Source organism: Bison bison, unplaced genomic scaffold, assembly GCF_000754665.1.
Source record: "Bison bison bison isolate TAMUID 2011002044 unplaced genomic scaffold, Bison_UMD1.0 scf7180017864334, whole genome shotgun sequence".
Lineage (NCBI taxonomy): Eukaryota > Metazoa > Chordata > Mammalia > Artiodactyla > Bovidae > Bison > Bison bison.
This window is the reverse complement of record NW_011494906.1, coordinates 321,391-347,433: the sequence shown is the minus strand read 5'-3', so window position 1 is coordinate 347,433 and position 26,043 is coordinate 321,391. Positions and strand designations below refer to the sequence as shown.

Sequence of the window (26,043 nt, the reverse complement as noted above, 5' to 3'; positions counted from 1 at the left end):
TTGCTGATCCATAAAAAGAATGCAGTAATTCCATTTGCAGCAACATGGATGGACCTAGAGATTACCATACTCAGTGAGATAAATAAGGTGGAGAAAGACAAATACTGTATGATATGACTTATATGCTGAATCAAAACTGATAGTGATGAACTGGTTTTCAAAACAGAAAGAGATCACAGACATAGAAGACAAAATTACAGTTATCAAAAGGCAGAGAGGGTGGAGAGAGGAATAAACCAAGAGGTGGGGACTAACATGTACACACTACTATATATAAAATAGATAACCAACAAGCATAGCACAGGCACAGGAACTATATTCCATATTCTGTAATAACATATAAGGGTTATTATATAGTTATGGCAACCCACTCCAGTGTTCTTGCCTGGAGAATCCCAGGGACGGGGGAGCCTGGTGGGCTGCCGTCTATGGGGTCACACAGAGTCAGACACGACTGAAGCGACTTAGCAGTAGCAGCAGTTCCTTGTTACAATGATCTGTGTTTCTATTGATCAGTTCAGTTCAGTCACTCAGTCGTGTCCAACTCTTTGTGACCCCATGAATTGCAGCACGCCAGGACTCCCTGTCCATCACCAACTCCTGGAGTTTACCCAAATTCATGTCCATCGACTCGGTGATGCCATCCATCCTCTGTCGTCCCCTTCTCCTCCTGCCCCCAATCCCTCCCACCATCAGAGTCTTTTTTAATGAGTCAACTCTTCGCATGAGGTGGCCAAAGTATTGGAGTTTCAGCTTCAGCATCAGTCCTTTCAATGAACACCCAGGACTGATTTCCTTTAGGATGGACTGGTTGGATCTCCTTGCAGTCCAAGGGACTCTCAAGAGTCTTCTCCAACACCACAGTTCAAAAGCATCAATTCTTCAGCACTCTGCTTTCTTCACAGTCCAACTCTCACATCCATACACGACCACTAGAAAAACCATAGCCTTGACTAGCTGGACCTTTGTTGGCAAAGTAGTGTCTCTGCTTTTTAATATGCTGTCGAGGTTGGTCATAACTTTCCTTCCAAGGAGTAAGCATCTTTTAATTTCTATTGATATTCTTTCTTAATTTCTTTAGCATCTTTATTACTTTCTTTCAGAACTTGGATTACAGTAGACTGGTGAGGTCTGTTTTGTTATTCATTCTTTCAGAAGTTTCCTCTGAATTTTTACTTTACTTAACTTCCTCTTTCTCTGAATTGAGGAGAAACAGTTATCTATTGTGCTGTTGAAGGGGTGTTTTAGGTGGTAGCATCCCTGGGAAGACTGTGTGTGTTCAAAGTCTTCGGTGCAAGGACAGGTTTATAATGGATGCTAGCTTGTCTTCCCTCAGGGTGTTGAATTTGTTTTGGGGTGACTTAAAGCCTGTCCCAAGTGAGGCAGGAATTCCATCTGCTCCATGCCTGTAAACATGCTCTCATGGACAAGTCTGACATGTCCCCAGTTTTTGCAGTAGAAGCCCTGAAAGTCAGGTTTAATCAGATCCCTTTCTCCCTTTCCCCATGAGTGCATGCCTGCCCAGAAGAAGGGGAGTACTGAAGCGACAGAGGCCCATATGCCCACAGAGAAAGCACTGCCTGTGTTGGCATCCACAGTTCTTCTCAGATGCAGCCCAAGGCTGCATCCTTTTCCCTGACGTGTCCATCTCAGCACTTAGTGCACGGCTGCGGTGTGGAGTGTGCAGGCCGGCCGTTTGCTGGGCTGGGGCTTGGGGTCATGGCACTGTGGTGGCCGCACTGCTTTCCAGTGTATAGGCTGCCTCCCTGGGTGTTTTCCCCCGGGATGTCTCTGCCCCAGATCCAGAACTAAACCATGCTGTGGAGTAATTGGGTCTGGGGCCTTGGCCCTGCTCAGATTGGGGAGTGTGGTGAGGGGGCAGTTGCCAGGGCAAAGCTCTCTGTCCATCTTCACTGTTGGAGCCAAAATGTGTGCTCCCTTGTGTGTAGGGACACCTCCCTACACGACACCTCCAGCCCATCTCTGTGTCCCAGTTGTTCTCCCAGCAACCAAGGGGGCTTGTGCCATCCATGCAGGAACCCTGGACTGGGATTTCCAGGCTGTGACTCAACCAGCTAGCTCCCCAGAGTGAGGGTCTGCCCCTGAAGAACTTCTCATTTTAAGACTCCTTTCCTGGGCTGGGATCCTGACCCTACGCCTTTCCTCTGGCCTCCTCTGTTATGTGGAAATCTGTCTTGCATCTTCGGTTGTACAGGAGTTCTCCTGACAATTTCTAGTTAATATTTTGTAAGAATTGCCCCAGATGTTGATGTATTTTTCATGTGTTTATAAGGACAGCTGAGCTCCACATCCTCCTACTATACCACTTTGATCCCCCCCTTCTATATAACAACTTTTATTTATTAAAAAATTTTTTTTGCATTAAAATTTTTTTCAATAACTTCATTTTATTAGAAAGAAATATTATGATTGATCCAATAACTTCTCTTTTTGATGGACATTTAATCTATTATACTTCTGAGTTTTTATTATCATTTTTAAATTTATTTATTTTTAATTGGAGGATAATTGCTTTACACAATTGTGCTGGTTCCTGCCATACATCAACATGAATCAGCCATAGGCATATATATGTCCCCTCCCTTTGGAGCCTCTCTCCCACCTCCCACCCCATCCCATCTCACTAGGTTGTCACAGAGCACCAATTTGAGCTCCCTGCATCACAGAGCAAGTTTCCACTGGCTATCTGTTTTGCATATGTAATATATATGTTGCTGTTTAGTCAGCAAGTTGTGGCTGGCTGTTCGTGACCCCATGGACTGCAGCACACCAAGCCTCCCTGTCCCTCACCATCTCTCAGAGTTTGCCCAAGTTCATGTCCAACTAGCTCATCCTCTGTCACCCTCTTCTCCTTTCAGAGTTGTTATATACATTACCATTAGGGGAAAGAAGGAGAGGATGGTAATGTATATGCTGCTGCTGCTAAGTCGTTTCAGTCGTGTCAGATCCTGTGAGAGCTCACAGACGGCAGCCCACCAGGCTCACCTGTCCCTGGGATTCTCCAGGCAAGAACACTGGAGTGGGTTGCCATCTCCTTCTCCAATGCATGAAAGTGAAAAGTGAAAGTGAAGTCACTCGGTCGTGTCCGACTCTTAGCGACTCCGTGGACTACAGCCTACCAGGCTCCTCTGTCCATGGGATTTGCCAGGCAAGAGTACTGGAGTGGGGTGCCATTGCCTTCTCTGGTAATGTACATAACAACTTCTAAATGACTGAGGTTAAATAACAGAAAACATATTACTAGATGCCAAAGGTAGGAAAGGGAATGACAGGAGCAAGGGGAGGTGGCATATTTCTAATAGTACAAAATTAAGGATTCCTCTGGAGAGGGAATTCTTTAGTATCTTGACTGTGGTGATGGGCACAGAAAGATACACAGATGATAAAACTCTGGTACTAAATACAAGAACACACAAATACAAGTACAGGCAAAACTGGGAAAACCTGAATAAGATCAGGAGACAGTGTAACTGTCAATATGTTAGCTGTGATTATCATATTATCATTTTATAAATATTACTATTGGGGGAAACTGAGTGAAGTGCATGTACATTATATTTTTCTTGCTCCTGCAATGAATCTTCAATAATATCAATAAACATTTCAATGAAAAGTATGAACAAGGAACTTCCCTAGTGGTACAGTGGATAGGAAGCCACCTACCAATACAGGGGGCATGGATTCAATCCCTGGTCCAAGAAGATTCCACATGCTGTGGAGCAAGCCCAAGCACCACAATGACTGAACTCCTGTGCTGCAACTGCTGAAGCCCTAGAGACCATGCTCCTAGAGAAGCCACCACAATGAAAAGCCCACACATCACTCTGAAGAGTAGCACCTGCTCACCACAGCTTAGAGAAAGTCTGAGGGCAGCAATGAAGACCAGCACAGCCAAAAATAAATAAATGAATAAAAACTTTTTAAAACATAGAGGATTGGAAAGTTGTAGTTTGTAAACTGTAAGTACAAGAAACTTGGAATTGTTATACTGAAGTGAGTAAATACATACTCATGTAGGTATAGTGGAACATTCCTAGAGATAACAAGGCTGGGCACATTTTGATAAAATGATCAGTTCATCAAGGTTCTGGCGGGTAGCACATAAAAGACCCTTAATATATTCTGTAAGTGAAAATCTCAGAAGATAAACCCTTAGGTGATCTTACCACTGTCTTTCTTCAGTATCTTTATTTGAAGGATTTTAAAATCATTGTGTATTCCTAGTGTGATTGAAACTGAAGCACAATAGCTAAAATAGCTAAAAGGTAGTAATTGTACCACAATTCACTTTGCTTTAATTAGAAACAAGGGATTATATTTTGTTAATTATTATAGCCTAAAGTCAGTATAAACAAGAAAAGCACTCACTTTCTGTTCTTTCCACAGAAAATTCATAGAGCAATTCACTTCTGTATCTCTCAAATTCTGTTTTCCAGAAATGACCGAAGACTGTGTAGCAGGTTTATCTTAGATTATTTAAAAACCATGTTCATGTCAAGGTCCAGTGATGATTTTACAGAATCACTGAGGACAAGCACATTAAGTGAGTAAACCTTTAAACAGATTTAATGTTCATCAGATAGAGGAATCTTTAGTAAATAATTTTCTCTATGACTTTACTAAAAAGCTAATACCTCGTGACTCCAGAAGGACTGAGGAAACTCTCCCACTGCTCTCTTACAGCAGCGAAGTGACGAGAACCGTTGATGACAAACTGGTGTGAAGTCACGTAGATTCCATGTGAATTAATGAAAGGAAAATTTTCCCTCCCTTTGCCTCATCACAATGGCTTTTGAGGAGCTCCTTAATGAAGTTGGTGGCCTGGGAAAATTCCAGATCCTTCAGATGGTTTTAGCTCTTCCTCTTGTTGGGATAGCAGCCTGTCATATACTGTTGGAGAATTTCACTGCTGCCATTCCTGGTCATCGCTGCTGGGTCTACATCCTGGATAATGCCACTGAGATCCTCAGCCCTGATGTCCTCCTGAGAATCTCCATCCCACTGGATTCAAACTTAAAGCCAGAGAAGTGTCATCGCTTCCTCCACCCCCAGTGGCAGCTCCTTCACCTGAATAGGACCTTCGCCAACATGACTGGCCTGGACACGGAGCCCTGTATGGACGGCTGGGTGTATGACCACAGCTTGTTCTCCTCCACCATCGTGACTGAGGTAAGGCCCCATTTTCCTCTTCTGAGTACTTGGTGTGGGTGTTTAGAATAACATAAAATAGACACTGTTCAAATCTTCAGTTACTGAGAAGATAATGTAATGAGTTCTCTTTTATCCTTTCAGTGGTTGTTTATCTTTTTATTTATTTATTTAATTTTACTTTACAATATTGTATTGGTTTTTGCTTATCTTTTTAAATTGCCAAGAACTTACATTATAATCACAGCTTCCCTTGTGGCTCATATGGTAAAGAATCTGCCTGTAATGCAGGAGACCTGGGTTTGATCCCTGGGTCAGGAAGGCCCCCTGGAGAAGGGAATGGCTACCCACTCCAGTATGCTTGCCTGGAAAATTCCATAGACAGTGGAACCTGGTGCATGGGTCACAAATAGTCGGACACAACTGAGTGACTAATACTTTAACTTCATTTTTAATTACAATTGAGAATGAGGAAATCAGCAAACTGGATATGAACTTTACTGTCACCAAACTTAAAATTTAATGAGGAGGTTGATGTTTAGATCAGTACATGTTTGATATAATGTGTGAAAAATTATTTTTAGTTGCATGTTCTCAGCCTAGTTGTAATTGGAAGGACTTCTATTAACCTTAAAAAATTCCATCTCCTGACTAATTGTAGAGAAACAAATCAGTGTATTTCACTCTAGGTGTGATCCAGATATTAGTGATTAAAAAAAAAAAAAAACTCAACTATTTTCAGTGTATCAAAAAGATTGAGAATCACTGAGGTATGTAGTCCTAAGTGAATATAAAGATTTGTCCTGATAAAATCTGAAAGATTGAGTTGAGAATTTCTAGAAAAGCCATGCTCAAACTGGGACTTAAATAGTAGAGCCGAGTAAATGTAGGAAAGGAAAGCAGAATGTACTCACTGAGAGCTTTAAAATGCTGTGGTGCTCCTCTGTGCTGGTTTCCTTCTTTTCCAGTGGGACCTCATATGTGATTACCAGTCACAGAAATCAGTGGTTCAGTTTGTATTCATGGCTGGAATGCAGGTGGGAGGCTTTGTATACGGCCATCTCTCAGACAGGTGAGTGTCTCCTAATCACTGCTGCCCTTCCACTGCGTGTTTTCACAGTTTATGATTGTTTCATAGAGAAGTCATTACTGAGTTCCCATACACAATTTACACTGTGGGTTGCCTTGGTTCCCAGGAAGTTATAGATGGAAATGTAGAATTAGACTCATTCTGATGGATGACATTTTGTTGCCACTGGGCTCTCTGTACTGGACACAGAAATGTCACCTCCATAACATCTGAGGGGAATTTCAGAATAATCCTTAGAGGTGAACTACCATAAACTTCATTTATAAAGTTGAGAAGGAGTTACCAATGGGAAGAAGAGGAAGGTGCTTCAAGACAGGAGGTTCTTGTTCTGTGAAAAATGCTATTGATAATTTAATAGGGATTGCCTTGAATCTGTAGATCACTTTAAGTAGTTTGAGCAAACTCTAGGAGATAGTGAAAGTGAAAGTGAAGTTGCTCAGTCATGTCTGACTCTTTGCGACCCACCCCGTGGACTGTAGCCCACCAGGCTCCTATGTCCATGGGATTCTCCAGGCAAGAATACTGGAGTGGGTTGCCATTTCCTTCTCCAGGGGATCTTCCCAACCCAGGTCTCCCGAATTGCAGGCAGGAGATAGTGAAGGGCAAGGCAACCTGGCATGCTGCAGTTGATAGAATTGAGAAGAGTCAGACACATCTTAGAGACAGAATAATAGCAATATTGCATTAAAGAAAAAGCTTCAGAATATATGAAACAATCACTGACATAACTGAAGGGCAAAGTAGTTCTGTATTCATAGCTGAGAACGTCAGTACTTCAGTTTTAGTAATGGATTAAACATCTAAGCCAAATAATAGTAAGGAAATACAAGACGTGAGCAGCACTACAAACTGCTAGAGCTAACAGACCTGGATAAAACTCCCTTCTTGATGAAAGAATACACATTTGGTTCGTGGAGCATTCTCCAGACTTGACCATGTATGAGGCTCAAAGCCAAAAATCAGAAAATTTTGCAAGATTTCTAGGCTTTTTAGATGTCCTGAGGTGACAATGTATGATACAAAGTATGACTAGTGAATTAACCAATCTGTAAATATTTTTGTTCTAATTGATAAAAATAAAAGGCAACATCTTAGATGTGGAATTGTTAAACAATCTCTGAGAAATGTGAGTCATGACTTATTCATCTAGGTTGGCAGCAGAGGGGTAGAAGGAAATATAGAGGGAGGGCTGGGTGTGGATGTGTTCATATTTGTATTTTGATAATAACCATTGATGTGTGTGCATCTCCTGGCTGTACTACAGGAATGCATTGTTAAGTAATTAATTCAACGAAAACACACCTCCCTGCTAATACTTTAATAGCTGAGTTTGAATAATAAATCTTCTTAGAAGCATTATACTTTGTGTACTCTGTTGCTTTATGTATCATTTTAAACTGAACATGAAGTGAATGTAGTGTTTCAATCATAGCTCTGCCAGTATCTTTGTCTAGAGACCTGTTGCCATTTTTGTCTTCTCTGAAATTTTTGTCACCAAGAAAGGCACGATTATGTTTTTTTCCTTAAAGATTGAGTGGTGGCTCAGACAGTAAAGAACCTGCCTGCAATGTGGGAGACCTGGGTTTGATCCCTAGGTTGGGAAGATCCCCTGGAGGAGGGCGTGGAAACCCACTCCAGTATTCTTGCCTGGAGAATCCCCATGGACAGAGGAGCCTGTTGGGCTACAGTCCATGGGGTTGCAAAGAGTTGGGCATGACTGAGTGACTAAGCACAGTGTATTTTTGGTTAATGGCAAGTATTCAAGATGTGTGAAATAGCATGATACATAACTGTATGATCTTAATTACATAAAAATGGATGCTTATCGTGAAAATACACAAATGAGACCTAGAAGAACACATCAAATGGTAAACTGCTTGTGACTATGAATGACTTAGTTTTTTCAGTTCTTTTGCATGCGTTAACTTTTTTTTTTTTAAAGAGTAACAGACTTTCAGATTTTTTTTTCATACATGATATTATACATGTTTCAATGCTATTCTCCCAAATCTCCCCACCCTCTCCCTCTCCCACAGAGTCCATAAGACTGATCTATACATCGGTGTCTCTTTTGCTGTCTCGTACACAGGGTTATTGTTACCAAAAAATGTTATTTAAAAAACCTTTTTAAAAAATATTTTCTGTGATTACAACAGAATGAAATTAGAAAACATAAGCAGAAGGAAAATTGGAATTTTTACAAATACATGGAAATTTAGTGTTACTCTTACATAAACCTTAACAACTTTGATGCATTGTTTCACTGATCTTTTGCATCAGTTGCATCTTAACCTGTCTGGTGCTAGAGAACAAAGTACACTTTTAGCCCTCTTGTGTCCTGCACTGCAGGGGTTAACAGTCAGCCGCCTGTTGCTCTGGCTAAGCCATGAGAAAATCATCGTGGGAAAAGAATAAAAGCAAAATAGAGCAGTACTGCTGCTGCTGCTGCTAAGTCGCTTCAGTCGTGTCCGACTCTGTGCGACCCCATAGGCGGCAGCCCACCAGGCTCCCCATCCCCGACAGTATAACCCAAATAAAAGTACATCAGTTGGGGCTGTCATACCCTGCTAAACTAAGGAAAAACACAGTGTGGACCTTGGAACGCCGGGTCAGCGCAAGTTAAGAACACTGCTTGTGCACACACTAAGATGTTTTCCCAAGGCATGTGCGGGTCTATGACCTCCAGTTAGGTGGTAGCCCTTGTACAAGAAAATAACAGTTTAGAGTAATCAATAAAACGGGAGATGTGACCGGGGACACAGGAAGCTGACTTCATTGTAACACAGTAGATACTTTCTGCTTGCCAAGACACTAAATAAAAGTGATGTGGCTCAGAGAAACAGGGCTCTTGACCCAAGAGGTCTTGAGTCCCCCAGTCCCATCTTTAAAACTTTAATTCTGTCTCTAGTTTCTTTTTTCCAAACTGTGTGTCGACCGCTTTTGATCCCTACCTACTGTGCTGGCCGCAGCACTACACACTATAGAGATTCTCTACTCTGCTAAATACATAAGTTAGTACAATGAGTGCTTATAGTATATTATAATTTCCAACACTGTAGTTTTTTAATGGGCTTCCCTGCTGGCTTAGATGGTAAAGAATCTACATGCATTGCAGGAAATCTGGGTTTGATCCCTGGGTCGGGTCTCCTGATGACTGCGTGATGAAGTTTCGGTAATTTTTTTTTATATAAAACATTATAACACTTGTTTAGGTAACATTATACCTGCTTATTTAGGTAACAAGGAATGTTACCTTGAAGCTATTTCCATTGTTGACCTGGCTCTTGTGTACTCAAGCTTCCAGATACAAAGAATCACTTATTAAAACATTCTCTAAATGTCAATGGAGAGGGCAATGGCACCCCACTCCAGTCCTCTTGCCTGGAAAATCCCGTGGGCGGAGGAGCCTGGAAGGCTGCAGTCCATGGGGTCGCACAGAGTCGGACACGACTGAGCGACTTCACTTTCACTTTTCACTTTCACACATTGGAGAAGGAAATGGCAACCCACTCCAGTGTTCTTGCCTGGAGAATCCCAGGGATGGGGGAGCCTGGTGGGCTGCAGTCTATGGGGTCGCACAGAGTCGGACACGACTGAAGCGACTTAGCAGCAGCAGCTAAACGTCAAAGTATGTCTTTTTAATTTTTTACCACAAATTATCACTATCTCCGTAATCTAAGCTGACTCTCTGTTTCTTAGGTTTGGGCGAAAGTTGATTCTCAGGTGCTGTTTGCTCCAGCTCGCCATCTCTGGGACCTGCACAGCCTTTGCTCCCACCTTCCTCATTTACAGCTTGCTTCGCTTCTGGTCAGGCTGTTCTGCTGTGGCCATCATAACAAATAACTGGTTGCTCAGTAAGTCAACAGTTTTGTCCTTCTTCATTTTCCAAGCCTTGAATTTGATCTTGAAATTTCACCCTTAGACAACATTAATATCCCAATTGGGTTTTCCTTTAGTTGCAGAGTGGACAAGGTCCCAGTCTAAAGCCATGGTAATAATGCTGATAACTTGTGCTATTAGTATTGGACAGATGATGCTGGGAGGACTGGCTTTTGCCTTTCGAGAGTGGCGCACCCTGCAGCTGGTGGTGTCTGTCCCTTTCTTTGTCTTCTCTTTCTCCTCAAGGTATGAGCATCTCTCTCACTGTGTTTTAAGGGAACCTGGGATGAAAATGCTTGCTGAATTGGGATATATTGATTTTCTTATTTCCTGAACACTGTCTTATTGTTTCTGCCTAAACCAGGGTCTTTCATCTGTTTACTCTGTTCAATTTGAGATTTGAGAAGCAGAACACAGAATAACAATGAGCTTTCTGCCTGGGAGTTCCAGGTATTTTCTGCCATTTTGCTTCTTAAGTCTTACCCAGTGTTATGTCATTGAGTTATTCCATTACTATTTTTCTTAATATAAAATATATACTTAAGTATTTTTGAAAGATAAAGCTTCAATTTTTTGGCTTTGGAATGAATATGATACAATCAAGTTCTCAATGATTTTCTATGTTGCATATTAAATTGGATAAAGGAAGAGGCAGAAAATGTATTCATAGAGCAATTTAACAAAATAGCAGCTTAAATTCTCCAGAACAGAAAATGACATGCAGATTGGATGATTTACATTATGTGTTCACCACTTATGGATAATCTCATCCCTACACTTATAACCATTCTAGGGAGAGTCATATTCAGTAGATCCCAGAAAGATTGCTATGGATTTAGTACAGTGACATGAGTACAAAGAGACAGAAATAAAAAGGATAATCCACACCAGACCCATCTGCTACGTCATTCTCTCCTCTTAACCAGGAAGGTGTGTTTATTGTCTCTGTTCATTGATAAGGAAACTGGGGCAGATGTAAATAGGTGACCCCCATTTATGGAGCTGTTGTTGTTCACTCAGTGCTGTCTGACTCTTTATGACCCCATGGACTGTAGCATACCAGGCTTCCCCACATTTGCATTCCACCGACATTGCTGGAAGTGGCAGGAGTATTGACAATATTTGTTGGCCTGAAAGCATACATGGTTGGATGGCATCACCAACTCGATGGATGTGAGTTTGAGCAGGTTCTGGGAGTTGGTGATGGACAGGGAAGCCTAGCATGCTCCAGTCCATGGGGTTGCAAAGTGTCAGACTTGACTGAGTGACTGAACTGAACTGAAATGCATTTGGGGGTTTCTTTTTTCAAGATAATATATATTATGAATATATGCTACGTGCACAAATGTGCTGGATCTCATGCTTAGCTTTGGAGGGAATTATGCAAGTGAGGGACTCTCAAACTTAAGCTTCTTAGGCCTCTTGGAAAGCCTTCTGCTGAGTAAGCAGAGAGGCAATTTGACTGCAAACTCTATGATCCTTTGCATGTAGAACATCTTTTAGATGTACTACATAAAGTGGTCATTCTTGTATTTTCCTAGCAGTATGTAACAAAACATGAGCTCCTTTTCCTAACCCAATACTTGAAGTGGTGAATATCGGATTGAAGGCAAAAAGCATTAGCTGTAATTAACCATATGACAAATAAGCAAGAGAGAACTGACTGCACTTGTGGGCCCTTCTTTCATCAGGTGGCTGGTGGAGTCTGCACGGTGGCTGATTGTCACCAATAAAACAGATCAAGGATTAAGGGAACTTAAGAAAGTTGCACGCAGAAATGAAATGAAGAATGCCGAGGCAACCCTGAACATGGAGGTGAGCAGAAAGGGAAGGTGGTTACTGCTGAATGTGAGTCATAAACTGACACCTGCCTTCTCCTAATGAGATAGACAAGCTGCTTTTCTAACAAGGGCAGCTAGTTAAGAATACAAATTCCCTGGTTCTTTATGGCCATGAGGGCCATAAAGCTCATAGAAAAGAAGCTTTCAGCTTTAGTTCACTTCCTGACTGATTGTATATCCTATGTACTCTCCAGGATGCCCTGACCCCTCTGTGCTCTCATTTTCAAAATTTAATGGTTATCATTTAATTTCCTGGAGTATCCCTTAACTCCTTACCTACTCCATCATATCAACATCACACCTGTGATTGCATGTGTAATATTGTTCAGTTGCTAAGTCATGTCCAACTCTTTGTGACCCCATGGAATGTACCTCGCCAGTCTTCCCTATCCCTCACTATCTCCCGGAGTCTGCTCAAACTCACCTCCATTGAGTGATTCCATCCAGTCATCTCATCTTCTATCGCCCCCTTCTCCTCCTGCCCTCGGTCTTTCCCAGCGTCAGGGTCTTTTCCAATGAGTCAGCTCTTTGCAGCAGGTGGCTAAGTATTGGAGCTTCAGCATCAGTCCTTCCAATGACTATTAAGGGTTGATTTCCTTTAGGACTGACTGGTTTGATCTCCTTGCTGCCCAAGGGACTCTCAAGAGTCTCTTGCATGCAATTCAAAACATCATTTTTTTTGGTGCTCAGCCTTCTCTATGGTCCAACTTTCACATCTGTACATGACTACAAAACCATAGCTTTGACTATACGGACCTTTGTCAGCAAAGTGATATCTCTGCTTTTTAATGGACTGTTGAGGTTTGTCATAGCTTTTCTTCCAAGGAGCAAGTGTCTTTTAATTTCATGGCTGCGGTCACCATCTATAGTGATTTTAGAGTGAAGAAAATAAAAGTTGCCACTGTTTCCACTTTTCCCCCTTTTCCCCAACTATTTGTCATGAAGTGATGGGACTGGATGCCATGATCTTAGTTTTTTGAATGCTGCATTTTAAGCCAGCTTTTTCACTCTCCTCTTTCACACTCATCAAGAGGCTTTTTTGTTCCTCTTCACTTTATGCCTTTAGAGTGGTATCTTCTACATATCTGAGGTTGTTGATATTTCCCCTGGCTATCTTGATTCCAGCTTGTGAGTCTTACAGCCTGGCATTTTGCATGATGTACTCTGCATGTAAGTTAAACAAGCAGGGTCACAATGTATAGCCTTGACGTACTCCTTTCCCATTTTGAGCCAGTTCATTGTTCCATGTCCATTCTGTTGCTTCTTGACCTGCCTATAGGTTTCTCAGGAGGCCGTGAGAAATACCAATGGTATGGTATACTCATTTCTTGAAGAATTTTTCACAATTTGCTGTGATCTACACAGTCAAAGGCTTTAGCATAGTAAATGAAGTGGAAGTAGGTGTATTTCTGGAATTTCCTTTCCTTTTCTATGATCCAGCAGATGTTGGCAATTTGATCTCTGATTCTTCTGCTTTTTCTAAATTCAGTTTGTACATCTGGAAGTTCTCAGTTTGTGTACTTTGAAGCCTAGCTTGAAGAATTTTGAGAATCACCTTGTAGCATGTGAAATGAGTGTAATTGTGTAGTAGTGTGAACATTCTTTGGCATTGCCTTTCTTTGGGATTGGAATGAAAACTGACCTTTTCCAGTCCTGTGGTCACTGCTGAGTTTTACAAATTTACTGACATATTGAGTGCAGCATTTTAGCAACATCATCTTTTAGGATTTTAAACAGCTCAGTTGGAATTCCATCACCTCCACTAGCTTTGTTCATAATAATGCCTCCTAAGGTCCACTTGACTTCACACTTCAGGATGTCTCACTCTAGGTGAGTAAACACACCATCATGGTTATCTGGGTCCTTCAGACCTTTTTTGTGTATTTCTTCTGTGTAGTCATGCCACATCTTCTTCATCTCTTCTGCTTCTGTTAGGTCCTTGCCATTTCTGTCCTTTACCATACCCATCTTGCAAGAAATATTCCCTTGGTATCTCCAATTTTCTTGAAGAGATATCTAGTCCTTCCCATTCTATTTTCCTCTGTTTCTTTGCATTGTTCACTTAAGAAGGCTTCCTTGTCACCCAATGTTATTCTCTGGAGCTCTGCATTCAGATGGGTATATCTTTCCCTTTCTCCTTTGCCTTTCACGTCTCTTCTTTTCTCAGCTATTTGAGAAGCATCCTCAGACAGCCACTTTGTCTTCTTGCATTTCTTTTTCTTTGGGATGGTTTTGGTCACCACCTCCTTACAATATTATGAACCTCCACCCATAGTTCTTCAGGCATGCTGTCTATCAGATTTAATCCCTTAAATCTATCTGTCAGCTCCACTGTATAATTGTAAGGGATTTGATTTAGGTAATACCTGAATATATTACACTAGAAAGAAAGGACACACATCTCTCCTATCCTACTGGCACTCATCACAATACCTGGCACTATACTAGCAAATGATACTTGTTTGCTTTTGTTCAAGGGTTTGAGAGTGACCATGCAGGAGGAGCTGGAGGGAGCACAGACCAAAACTACTGTGTTTGACTTTTTCCGCACACCCAACCTGCGTAAAAGGATCTGTCTCCTCCTCTTTGTGAGGTGGGCTACCCACAATGTATGACAACTTGAATGGGAACATGAATCTGTTTATCACAAAAAGTTACAACAGTGTTGTGAGAGGGAGGGCTTATTTGTGGTTAAAAGATGAGGAAGAGAGAACAAGATGGCGAAGGAGTAGGTGGACGTGGAGTGCATCTCTCTCCACGGATACATCAGGAATACACCTTCAGATATAGAAGTGCATGCAGAATATCAGTTGAGAGCAGACAGAAGTACCTGACCAGAGGAAAAGAATATATAGAACCATGCAAAACTCGGTAGGATGAAGGAACTAGGGGGAAAAATAGGAGTGTTAGTAGGACTGGACCTGCCCTTGGTGGGAGGGGGACCTGAAGCAGGGGTCCAGTCCCCACAGTGGGACAGTTGTCCAAGACAGAGGAGAAACACTTAAGGTTGAGAGTGAAACAGCTGATCTGTGGCAGCCTAAATGAAATGAGAATCAGACAGTCCTTGCTGCAGCCATACATACCCTGGACAGGGATGTGGGTCCCCTGGAAGGTATAGTGGCTGGGACCTGGAGTTTGGGGATTGTGGAGCAACCCCAGGGTGAGGGGTGCTGTTGACTGTCGAGAGACAGATTGAGAGGAGATTAGGCAGGGGATGGATTGTGGTGGGGAATGCCGATGGAAGAAAACATGGCAGCCATGGAAGCAAGGCGATACTGCTGAGTCACATGTAGGGGGTGAAGCCATCACCATAGCCTCTCTCTCTCCACACACCAGCATTGGTAGCTGAACAATAGAAAGCCTGGCCCATCAAATGCCTGACGCACTGAACTGCAGAGCAGGACCCCACCCAGGGTGCTCCTTTCAGTGACTGATGTGCCGATCTACAGAGTAGGACTCCAGCCAGGGGGACCCTTCTATGTGCCTGATATGTGGAACAAGAGAGAAGGACCCCAGGCAAGGGAGCCCTCCAAGGGCCTGAATAGGAGAAGCTAGGAGGAAAGAATGGCCAAAGAGGCCTTCTGACCACCAGCTACAAGAGGCTCGAAGAACAACTCTGATAGGGCCATAACTCCTGCAGCAGAGGCAGTCCGTGTCCCTGCACACTTGGTGCCACCAGGGTCCCTGCAAGCCAAGCAGCTGCGCCAACTTCATGCTCAACTCTCACTGGGGCAGAGCTGCCACAGGCAAAAAATGTCTTGCATCTATGCACACAAGATCACATCAGTCGTGACCAACTCTTTATGATCCTATAGACTGTGGCTTGCCAGGCTTCCCTGTCAGGGAAGGTGGTTCTCCAGGCAAGAATACTGGAGCATATTGGCCAATACTGGTTGCCATACCCTTCCAGATCACTATATTTCCTGCTGCTGTAGCTGCCAACTTCCCTGAGTACCTGGTGCTGCCAGAACCCCTGTGATCCAAGCAGCTGCACCACCTCCACACCTGGCCCTCACAGGGGCAAACCCAAAACCTCCAGGGCAACCTCAGAAGCAAACCCCAGTGGATGACCCACATGTAGTGGTGGAAATAAAACCACAATTGAAACCCAGGGGCAGTGTGGCTAAGGAAGAAGACCCAAAACCTTCCCACAAGCTGTACAAGCTGCAGATTAAATCCACACGATCAACTAGGTGGAATCTGTGTCTATGGAGTATATAAAATGTTGTTGAGAGCTCTCACAAAAGAAAATGCACTAATTCTGATAGCTGTGGACCTTGGAAGCAAGAACACATAGGAGTAGGACCAGATTAGAATCTGAGCTGCCCCCACAGCAGGTCCAGAGGTCAGCACAGTGTTGGAGAGCATTCTAGGGAGGTGAGGTGGACTGTAACTCCCAGCGAGGGAAAGGACTCTGACAGCAGTGACTCAAGAAAAAAAAAAGAAAGAAAGAAAGAAAAAAAAGAAAAACATTTATTATTCTTATGTTTTGACTTGTTCTGTAGATTCTTTTGGATTTTTTTTCTTTTTTCTTTTTCCCTTTTCCCTCGCTCTGCTGTAATTGTCGATTTTATTGGCACTATGAAACCTAATAAAGCTTTTGAGGTTTTTTTTTTTTTTTTCAGTGACATTGTTTTATTATTGATATAAACCTCTGCCGCTACATTGGGCTTTTGCAGTTCTGTGATGTTTTCCTTTTTTTTTTTTTTCCTCTTTTTAAAATTTTAATCTTTTAAACCTATAACTATTATCCTACATTTATTCCTTTGTTTGTTTTTCCTACTCTTTTCCCCCTGCACTTAATCATTAATGTATACAAATCTTCTTCATCTACCTCTATTTAACTTTGCATATCTGTTCTTTCTTTCCTGTCTCTCTTTCCTTTCCTCTCAACATAATTGTTAGTTTTGTTTTCATTGCTTTATTCCCCACTTGGCACCTTGCTTTAGTTTTGTTTTCCAGTTTGTCTTTTAGTTAGTTTTGTTCTTAACTGGTAAATATATATATTTTTTATTTCTTTTGTTTGCCAGGTCAATCTACTGTGTTCTTTATTTTTGTTGGACTGTTTTCACTTTGCTTATGGGTGCATATGTATATGTGTATATTTCATTATTTTGATTATTATTTGCCTGACTTTGTAACTGCCATTTGTCTGAGGTTCATCTTTTGTTTCTCATTTTTGCATTTTTGTTTTAATCTCACTTAATTCCATAACAAACCACTTGTGGAATCTTTGTCCCTGACCAGAGGTCAAGCCCTGAATCTTTGGAGTGGGAGCACCTACTCCAAGACCCTAGACTTGTATCAGAGAACTAACCCAAGGGAGTATCAAACAGTGAGAACTCACAGAAAGGAAACCACTTGAATACAAGACCCCAACCACCAGTAGCACCCTGTGAGTGTTAAAACCCAATCATCAGTGGACAGAATTACCACCTCACTCAGCCTTGCCCATCAGAGGAAAAACAAACAAACAAACAAGCAAACAAAAACTCAGCAAAAATCTCGCCCTATATGAAGCTTATGCAAACCACTGCACCAACCTTAGGAGGGCAGAAACCAAAAGGAAGAAAGAATTCAACCTTGAAGTCTGGGAAAAGGAGACCTTAAACCCAATAAGTTTAAAAAATGAATGAATACTACACAAATGAAGGAACAAACTAGAAACACAGAAGTCCAAATAAATGAAGAGGAAATAGGCAAACTACCTGAAAAACAATACAGAAAAATGATAGTAAAAATGATCAAAAACCTTGAAAACAAAATGAAGAAAGTACAAGAATCAACTGACAAAGACCTAGAAGAACTAAAGAATAAACATACGGAGACAATCAACACAATTACTGAAATTAAAAATACTCTAGAAGGAATCAATAGCAGAATATCTGAAGCAGAAGAATGAATCAGTGAGCTGGAAGATAAAATGATGGAAATAACTTCTGAAGAACAGAATAAAGTAAAGGAATGAAAAGAACTGAGAATAGTCTCAGAGACCTCTGGGACAATATCAAATGCACCAGCATTTGAATTATAGGGGTCCCAGAAGAAGAAGAAAAAAACAAAGTTTATGAGAAATTTTTTGAAGAGATTATAGTTGAAAATTTCTCCAACATGGAAAAGGAAATAGTCAATCAAGTCCAAGAGGCACAAAGACTCCCATATAGAATAAACCCAAGGAGAAACACACCAAGACACATACTAAACAAACTAACAAAGACAAAGTACAAAGAAAGAATATTAAAAGCATCGAGGGAGAAGCAACAAGTAATATATGAGGCAAACCCCATACACCTAACAGCTGATCTTTCAGCAGAAACTCTGCAGGCCAGAAGGGATGGTAGGATATATTTAAAGTACTGAAAGGGAAAAATCTACAGCCAAGATTACAGTACCCAGCAAGGATCTCATTCAAAATTGATAGAGAAATAAAAAGCTTTTCAGACAAACAAAAGTTAAGAGAATTCAGTATCACCAAACCAGCTTTACAACAAATGTTAAAGGGACCTATATAGTCAAGAAATACAAGAAAAGAAAAAAGATCTAAAAACGCAACCCCAAACAATTAAGGAAATGGCAATAGGAACATACATATCAATAATTACTTTAAATGTAAATGGATTAAATGCTCCAACCAAAAGACAGAATGGCTGAATGAATACAAAAACAAGACCTGTATATATGCTGTCTACAAGAAACCCACTTCAGACCTCAAGACACATATAGACTGAAAGTCAGGGGATGGAAAAATATATTCCATGCAAATGGGAAGCAAAAGAAAGCTGGAGTAGCAATCCTCATATCAGATAAAAACAGACCTGAAAGAATACTACAAGAGATACAGAAGGATACTACGTAAAGATCAAAGGATCAATCCAAGAGGAAGACCAACAATTGTAAATATCTATGCACCCAACATAGGAGCACCTCAATACATAAGACAAACACTGCTGCTGCTGCTGCTGCTAAGTTGCTTCAGTCGTGTCTGACTCTGTGTGACCCCATAGACGGCAGACCCCTGGCTCCCCCATCTTTGCGATTCTCCAGGCAAGAACACTTGAGTGGGTTGCCATTTCCTTCTCCAATGCATGAAAGTGAAAAGTGAAAGTGAAGTTGCTCAGTCGTGTGACTCTTAGCGACCCCATGGACTGCAGCCTTCCAGGCTCCTCCGTCCATGGGATTTTCCAGGCAAGAGTATTGGAATGGGGAGCCATTGCCTTCTCCTAAGTCAAACACTAACATACATAAAAGGAGAAATTGACAGTAATACAATAATAGTAGGAGACTTTAACACCCCACTCACACCAATGGACAGATCATCAAAACAGTAAATTAATAAGGAAACACAAGTCTTAAATGATGCATTAGATGAGATGAATTTCATTTATATCTTCAGGAAATTTCATCAAATACAGAAGAATACACCCTCTTTTCAAGTGCACATGGAATATTCTCCAGGATAGACCATATCTTGGGTCACAAATCAAATCTCAGTAAATTTAAGAAAATTGAAATTGTATCAAGCATCTTCTCTGATGACAATGTTGTGAGACTAGATATCAATTACCAGGAAAAAAGTGGTAAGAAACACAAACACATGGAGATTAAACAACATGTTTTGAAATAACCAACAGGTGACTGAAGAAATCAAAAGGGAAATAAAAAAATTTCTAGAAACAAATGACAATGAAAACATGACAACTCAAAACCTATGGGATGCAGCAAAAGCAGTTCTAAGAGGGAAGATTATAGCAATAAAATCCTACCTCAAGAAACAAGAAAAACATCGAATAGATAACCTAACTTTACACCTAAAACAACTGGAAAAAGAAGAACAAAAAACCCCCCAAAATTAGTAGAAGGAAAAATATCATAAAGATCTGAGCAGAAATAAATTAAAAAGAAATGAAGCAAACAATAATAAAGAATAACAAAACTAAAAGCTTGCTCTTTGAGAAGATAAAATTGACAAGCTTTTAACTAGACTCATCAGGAAAAAAAGAGAGGAGAATCAAAACAAAATTAGAAATGAAAAATTAGAGGTTACAACAGACAATGCAGAAATACAAAGGATTATAAGAGATTATTATGAACAACTATATGGCAATAAAATGGATAACCTGGAAGAAACAGGCAGATTCTTAGAAAAGTTCAATCTTCCAAGACTGAATCAGGAAGAAATAAAAATTATGAACAACCCAATTACAAGCACTGAAATTGAAGCAGTCATCAAAAATCTCCCAAAAAACAAAAGTCCAGGACCAGATGGCTTCACAGAAGAATTCTATCAACTATTTAGAGAAGAGCTAACACCTATCCTTCTAAAACTCTTGTCAAAATATTACAGGGGAAGGAACACTTCCAAACTCATTCTATGAGGCCACCATCACCCTGATACCAAACCCAGACAAAGATAACACAAAAAAGAAAACTACAGGCCAAAATCACTGATGAACATAGATGCAAAAATCCTCAACAAAATTTTAGCAAACAGAATTCAGCAACACATCAAAAAGTTCATACACCTTGATCACGTTGGATTTATTCCAGGAATGCAAAGATTCTTCAATATATGCAAATCGATCAGTGTGATATACTATATTAACAAATTGAAAGATAAAACCATATGACAGTCTCAGTAGATGGAGAAAAAGCCTTTGACAAAATTCAGCACCCATTTATGATTAACAGCCTTTAAAATATGGGCATAGAAGGAACTTACCTCAACATACTAAAGGCTATATATGATAGGCCTACAACAAACATTACTCTCAATGGTGAAAAAATGAAAGCATTCTGTCTAAGCTCAGGAACAAGACAAATATGTCCACTTTCACCACTATCATTCAACATAGTTCTGGAAACCCTAGCTACAGCAATCAGAGAAGAAAAAGAAATAAAAGGAATCCAGATTGGAAAAGAAGTAAAGCTCTCACTGTTTTCAGATGACATGATACTGTACATAGAAAACCCTAAAGATACTATCAGAAAATCATGAGAGCTAATCAGTGAATTTAGTAAAATTGCACAATACAGAAATCCCTTGCATTTCTATATACTAACATTGAAAAATCAGAAAGAGAAATTAAGGAATCAATCCCATTCACCATTGCAACACAAAGAATTAAATATCTAGGGATAAACTTACTAAGGAGACAAAATAACTGTACACAGAAAATTATAAGACACTAATGAAAGAAATCAAAGATGACATAAACAGATGGAGAGATAGTCCATGTTCCTGGGTAGGAAGAATCGATATTGTGAAAATGACTACACCACCAAATGTAATCTACAGATTCAATGCCATCCCTATCAAATTACCAATGACATTTTTCACAGAACTAGAACAAAAAGTTTCACAATTCATATGGAAACACAAAAGATCCCGAATAGCCAAAGCAGTCTTGAGAAAGAAGAATGGAGCTGGAGGAAATCAACCTTCCTGAATTCAGATTATACTACAAAGCTACAGTCATCAAGACAGTATGGTACTGGCACAGAAACAGACATCTAGGCCAATGTAACAAGATAGAAAGCCCAGAAATAAACCCACGCACCTATAGGTACCTTATTTTTGACAAAAGAGGTAAGAATATACAATGGGTGCAAAGACAACCTCTTCAATAAATGGTGCTGGGAAAACTGGACAGCTACATGTAAAAGAATGAAATTAGAACACTTCCTAACACCATACACAAAAATAAACTCAAAATGGATTAAAGACCTAAATGTAGAACTAGAAACTATAAAACTCTTAGAGAATAACATAGGCAGAACACTCCATGACATAAATCAAAGCAAGATCCTCTATGACCCACCTCCTAGAGTAATGGAAATAAAAATAAAAGTAAACAAGTGGGTCTTGATTAAACTTAAAAGCTTCTGCACAGCAAAGGAAACTATAAGCAAGGTGAAAAGGCAAGTCTAGAATGGGAGAAAATAATAGCAAATAAAACAACTGACAAATGACTATCTTCCAAAATAAACAAGCAGCTCATACAACTCAATGCCAGAAAAACAAACAACCCAATCAAAAAGTGGGAAAAAGACCTAAACAGACATTTCTCCAAAGATATACAGATGGCTAACAAACACATGAAAAATCCTCAACATTGCTCATTAGTAGAGAAATGTAAATTAAAACTACAATGAAATATCATATCACCTCACACTGATCAGAATGGCCATCATCAGAAAGTCTACAAACAATAAATGCTGGAGAGGGTGTGGAGAAAAGGGAATGCTCTTTCACTGTTGGTGGGAATGCAAATTGATACAGCCACTGTGGAAGATGGTATGAAAAAAACCTCCATATGACCCAGCAATCCCATATCTAGGTATATACCCTGAGGAAACCAAAATTGAAAAAGACACATGTATTCCATTGCTCATTGCAGCACTATTTACAATAGCTAGAACAGGGAAGCAACCTAGATGTCCATCAACAGATGAATGGATAAAGAAGTTGTGGTACATATACACAATTGAATGTTATTCAGCCATAAAATGGAACACATTTGAGTCAGTTCTGATGAGGTGGATGAACCTAGAACCTACTATACAGAGTGAAGTGAGTTGGAAAGAGAAAGATAAATATAGTATTCTAACACATATGTGTGGAATCTAGAAAAATGATACTGAACAATTTATTCACAGGGCAGCAATGGAGAAACAGACATAGAGAATAGATTTATGGACATGGGGAGAGGGAAGGAGAGGGTGAGATGTATGGAGAGAGTAACATGGAAACTTTCATTACCATATGTAAAATAGCCTACTGGAGTTTGTGGTATGGCTCAGGAGACTCAAACAGGGGCTCTGTATCAACCTGGAGGGGTGGAGTGGGGTGGGAAATGGGAGGGAGGTTCAAAAGGGAGGGGATATGTATACCTATGTCTGATTAATTTTGAGGTTTGACAGAAAACAACAAAATTCTGTAAAGCAATTATCCTTAAATAAAAAAATTTAAAAAGAAAGATGAGGAAAACACAGCAAATAAGACTCACATGGAGCTGACTATATTATAAACAGTTCATTATGTCATATCACACTATCAGTCTCCTCACTGGAGATTGATGTTGAGAACTTCTATTGCAGTACAGATTTGCATACTTAATTGTCTTTATTTTTTCTTTCAGTTTTCATTGATGCAAGTGTTGCAAACAGAAACACGAAGAGATCAGGAATATTTAAATATATATCTAAGTATATAAATCAATGAGTATGTCAGTATATAAAAATGTAACCAACATACAGATCAAGATAGAAAATTGTAAATCCCATGGGGTGCCCCACTACCACCACCACCAGCACCACCCCTTTTCTCTCCTCAACCACCCTCTCCTTTGCCAAACAAAACTTAACAGCTGTTCTGCTATCCTTCGCTCTAGACGTGTGTGCCCTGATGTTGAGCTTCACATAAAGTAAATTATAAAGGGTTCTGGAACGGCCCCTGTGTCTCATGCTCACTCATATAGACTCACGCATTCAGGTGCATGTAACAGTAGATTATTCTCCCTGCTGCTGCTGCTGCTAAGTCGCTTCAGTCACGTCTGACTCTGTGTGACCCCATAGACAACAGCCCACCAGGCTCCCCTGTCCCGGGGATTCTCCAGGCAAGAACACTGGAGTGGGTTGCCATTTCCTTCTCCAATGCATGAAAGTGAAAAATGAAAGTGAAGTTGCTCAGTCAGGTCCGACTCTTAGCTACCCCATGGACTGCAGCCTACCAGGCTCCTCCATCCATGGGATTTTTCCAGGCAAGAGTACTGGAGTGGGGTGCCATTGCCTTCTCCCATTCTCCTCCCTAGTGTTTTTGTTTTCCATTCCATGAATACACTACAGTGTTTATATGTACTTCAATATTGATGGACTTTCGTTTAAAATTTGGATACATTTTTTGTGTGTGTTAGTACATGGCCTTCTGTGAAAGTCTTGTTTGTTATCTCTTGAGGGAATGCTTTGGTAGTGTCAGGAGGAGAAATTTTAGATTCTGAATTTTTGAAGATGTATGCACATGGACCAAAAAAGCACACAAGACAGTATATATCCACTGCCAAACTTAAGAAAGTGACTATTGAACAGTATATTTTATCTCTTTCCAGACATATCTCAGTAGACTGCTGATTCACTTAACTACATTGTGCTTTTTTGACCTTTTCATATCCACTAGGACATGAACTTATGTTTCTGAATCATAGACGATCAGAATGTAAGGGAAAAGTACAGATAATGGTCAAGAGAAGCCCTGTTTGCAATTGCTCTAGTGGGTTCTTCTCTTGCAATTTCTAAGTCTAGATCTCTCTGGTGAAGTAGATCCTTAAAGTGGATTCCATTCCCTTAGATGCTCCTTGGTTAAAAGGTAGATCCTCACCGGGAATCTTTGATTCCATATCTGATGGTGCAGTTGGTGCATGTTTGCTTTCCTGCATTCTTACATTTGCTTTTAGCCCCATGAAATCTGATATGAACTTTAAATTTCCCAGAATTCTGTTTGGACACCAGCATGCTATGCTGCCAAGTCAAGGGGACCCAGGTAGCTTCTTTGCAGTTTCACTCACTAGTTCAGAAAAGGGAAGTGCTTTACAGTATTGGCTTTGGGTGAAGAAAGGGAGGACTTTCTGCATACAGACAACCCTCAAAAAGAAGTTATTTCCCTAAATTTTTAGTTTTAATGCTTATGTTTTCAAATTCTCTGTACCATCCAGTTTGGCGATTGAGTCACATTATATTTTTACTGATAACTCTTTGCTTAGAAACTCCAAAAAGGACAAAAGGAATATTGTTTTCATTTATAGCCATGTAATTATTTATGGTAACTTTACCATCTAAAATTGAAGAAACTAGGTTGAGACTTTATTGTTTAGCCTCCTGGGTGGATAAAATCATCAGCTGCAGCACCTGGGCTCTAAACCTTATGGCTTGCATCTTTCTTCTTTTGTTCACTGCAGGTTTGCTGTCACAGTACCCCTTTATGGCATCTCTCTGAATCTACAGCACTTTGGAAGCAATATATTCCTGTTCCAGGTCATCTTTGGAGCTCTTACCACCTTAGCCCGATGTCTTGCACTTGTAGTACTGAATTACAAGGGCCGTCGACCAACGCAGATTCTTTTCTTGTTCCTGGTGGGACTTTCCATTTTGGCCAACATGTTTGTGCCCCAAGGTGAGGGGAGACTGGACTTTGGGGAAAGGAAGGGTCTTTCCCCATCCTTCAGGGACTGTAATTGGTCACACTTGTCTGAAATTAGGTTTAAAGACAGGTTCATATTTTGAGCTAAGTATTCCCCCAAACCAATCTGATGATTTATGAGGTTTTCTGTTAATATTTTTTGGGAAAAAAAAAAAACAAAGGTCAGTGAAGGGCAAATAAGACTGTTAAGTCACCATGACTACAGCTCTTGTTTATGGTAGTCTCTCAGGAAATGAAGGGAGAAGGCAATGGCACGCCACTGTAGTACTCTTGCCTGGAAAATCTTGTGGGCGGAGGAGCCTGGTGGGCTGCAGTCCATGGGGTCTCGAAGAGTTGCACACGACTGAACGACTTCATTTTCACTTTTCACTTTCATGCTTTGGAGAAGGAAATGGCAACCCATTCCAGTGTTTTTGCCTGGAGAGTCCCAGGGACAGGGGAGCCTGGCGGGCTGCCATCTCTGGGGTTGCACAGAGTCGGACACGACTGAAGCAACTTAGCAGCCGCAGCAGGAAATGAAAAAAAAAAAAAAGAAATCTCCTTTTTCCAAGGAATGAAGGCGTAAACAGCAGGAACAGGATTTAAGCAGATTAAAATCCCTGTCCATTCCATGTTAGATTACTTTATAAGTTAATAGAATGAAAATATGTATTGATTAGGAGAACCATAATGGGCACAATACTTTACCATCTCCCAGTGCAGGAATGTGCTGCACAGCATTAGAGATGGGCAGGCTCTGCTTCTCAGAATGTCACTAATGACACAAGCTTACTCCCTTACAAGTGTTCTTTACAATATTATAAAGCCATAACTAGATTTCTTTTTATACTGTGCAGAAAACTGTTTCTCCAGATTTTTTTTTTTTTTTACTT

The 26,043-nt window shown here is 40.6% G+C and overlaps 1 protein-coding gene across 2 annotated transcripts in view; it reads left to right on the top strand.

The window, feature by feature from the left end:
• The first annotated feature begins 4,663 nt into the window (after positions 1-4,663).
• The window catches only part of LOC104998656 (solute carrier family 22 member 10-like), a 26,575-nt gene continuing 5,195 nt past the window's right edge, over positions 4,664-26,043 (top strand). Inside the window, exons 1-7 of one of the 2 annotated variants that reach the window (XM_010853952.1) lie at positions 4,664-5,190; positions 6,138-6,241; positions 9,959-10,113; positions 10,216-10,384; positions 11,830-11,953; positions 14,457-14,572; positions 24,930-25,144. In XM_010853952.1, coding sequence (XP_010852254.1) covers positions 4,807-5,190; positions 6,138-6,241; positions 9,959-10,113; positions 10,216-10,384; positions 11,830-11,953; positions 14,457-14,572; positions 24,930-25,144 — 1,267 coding nt within the window. In that variant the 5' untranslated portion in view covers positions 4,664-4,806. The remainder of the gene's footprint in view (positions 5,191-6,137; positions 6,242-9,958; positions 10,114-10,215; positions 10,385-11,829; positions 11,954-14,456; positions 14,573-24,929; positions 25,145-26,043) is intronic. The other variant, XM_010853953.1, reaches the window with a different exon arrangement.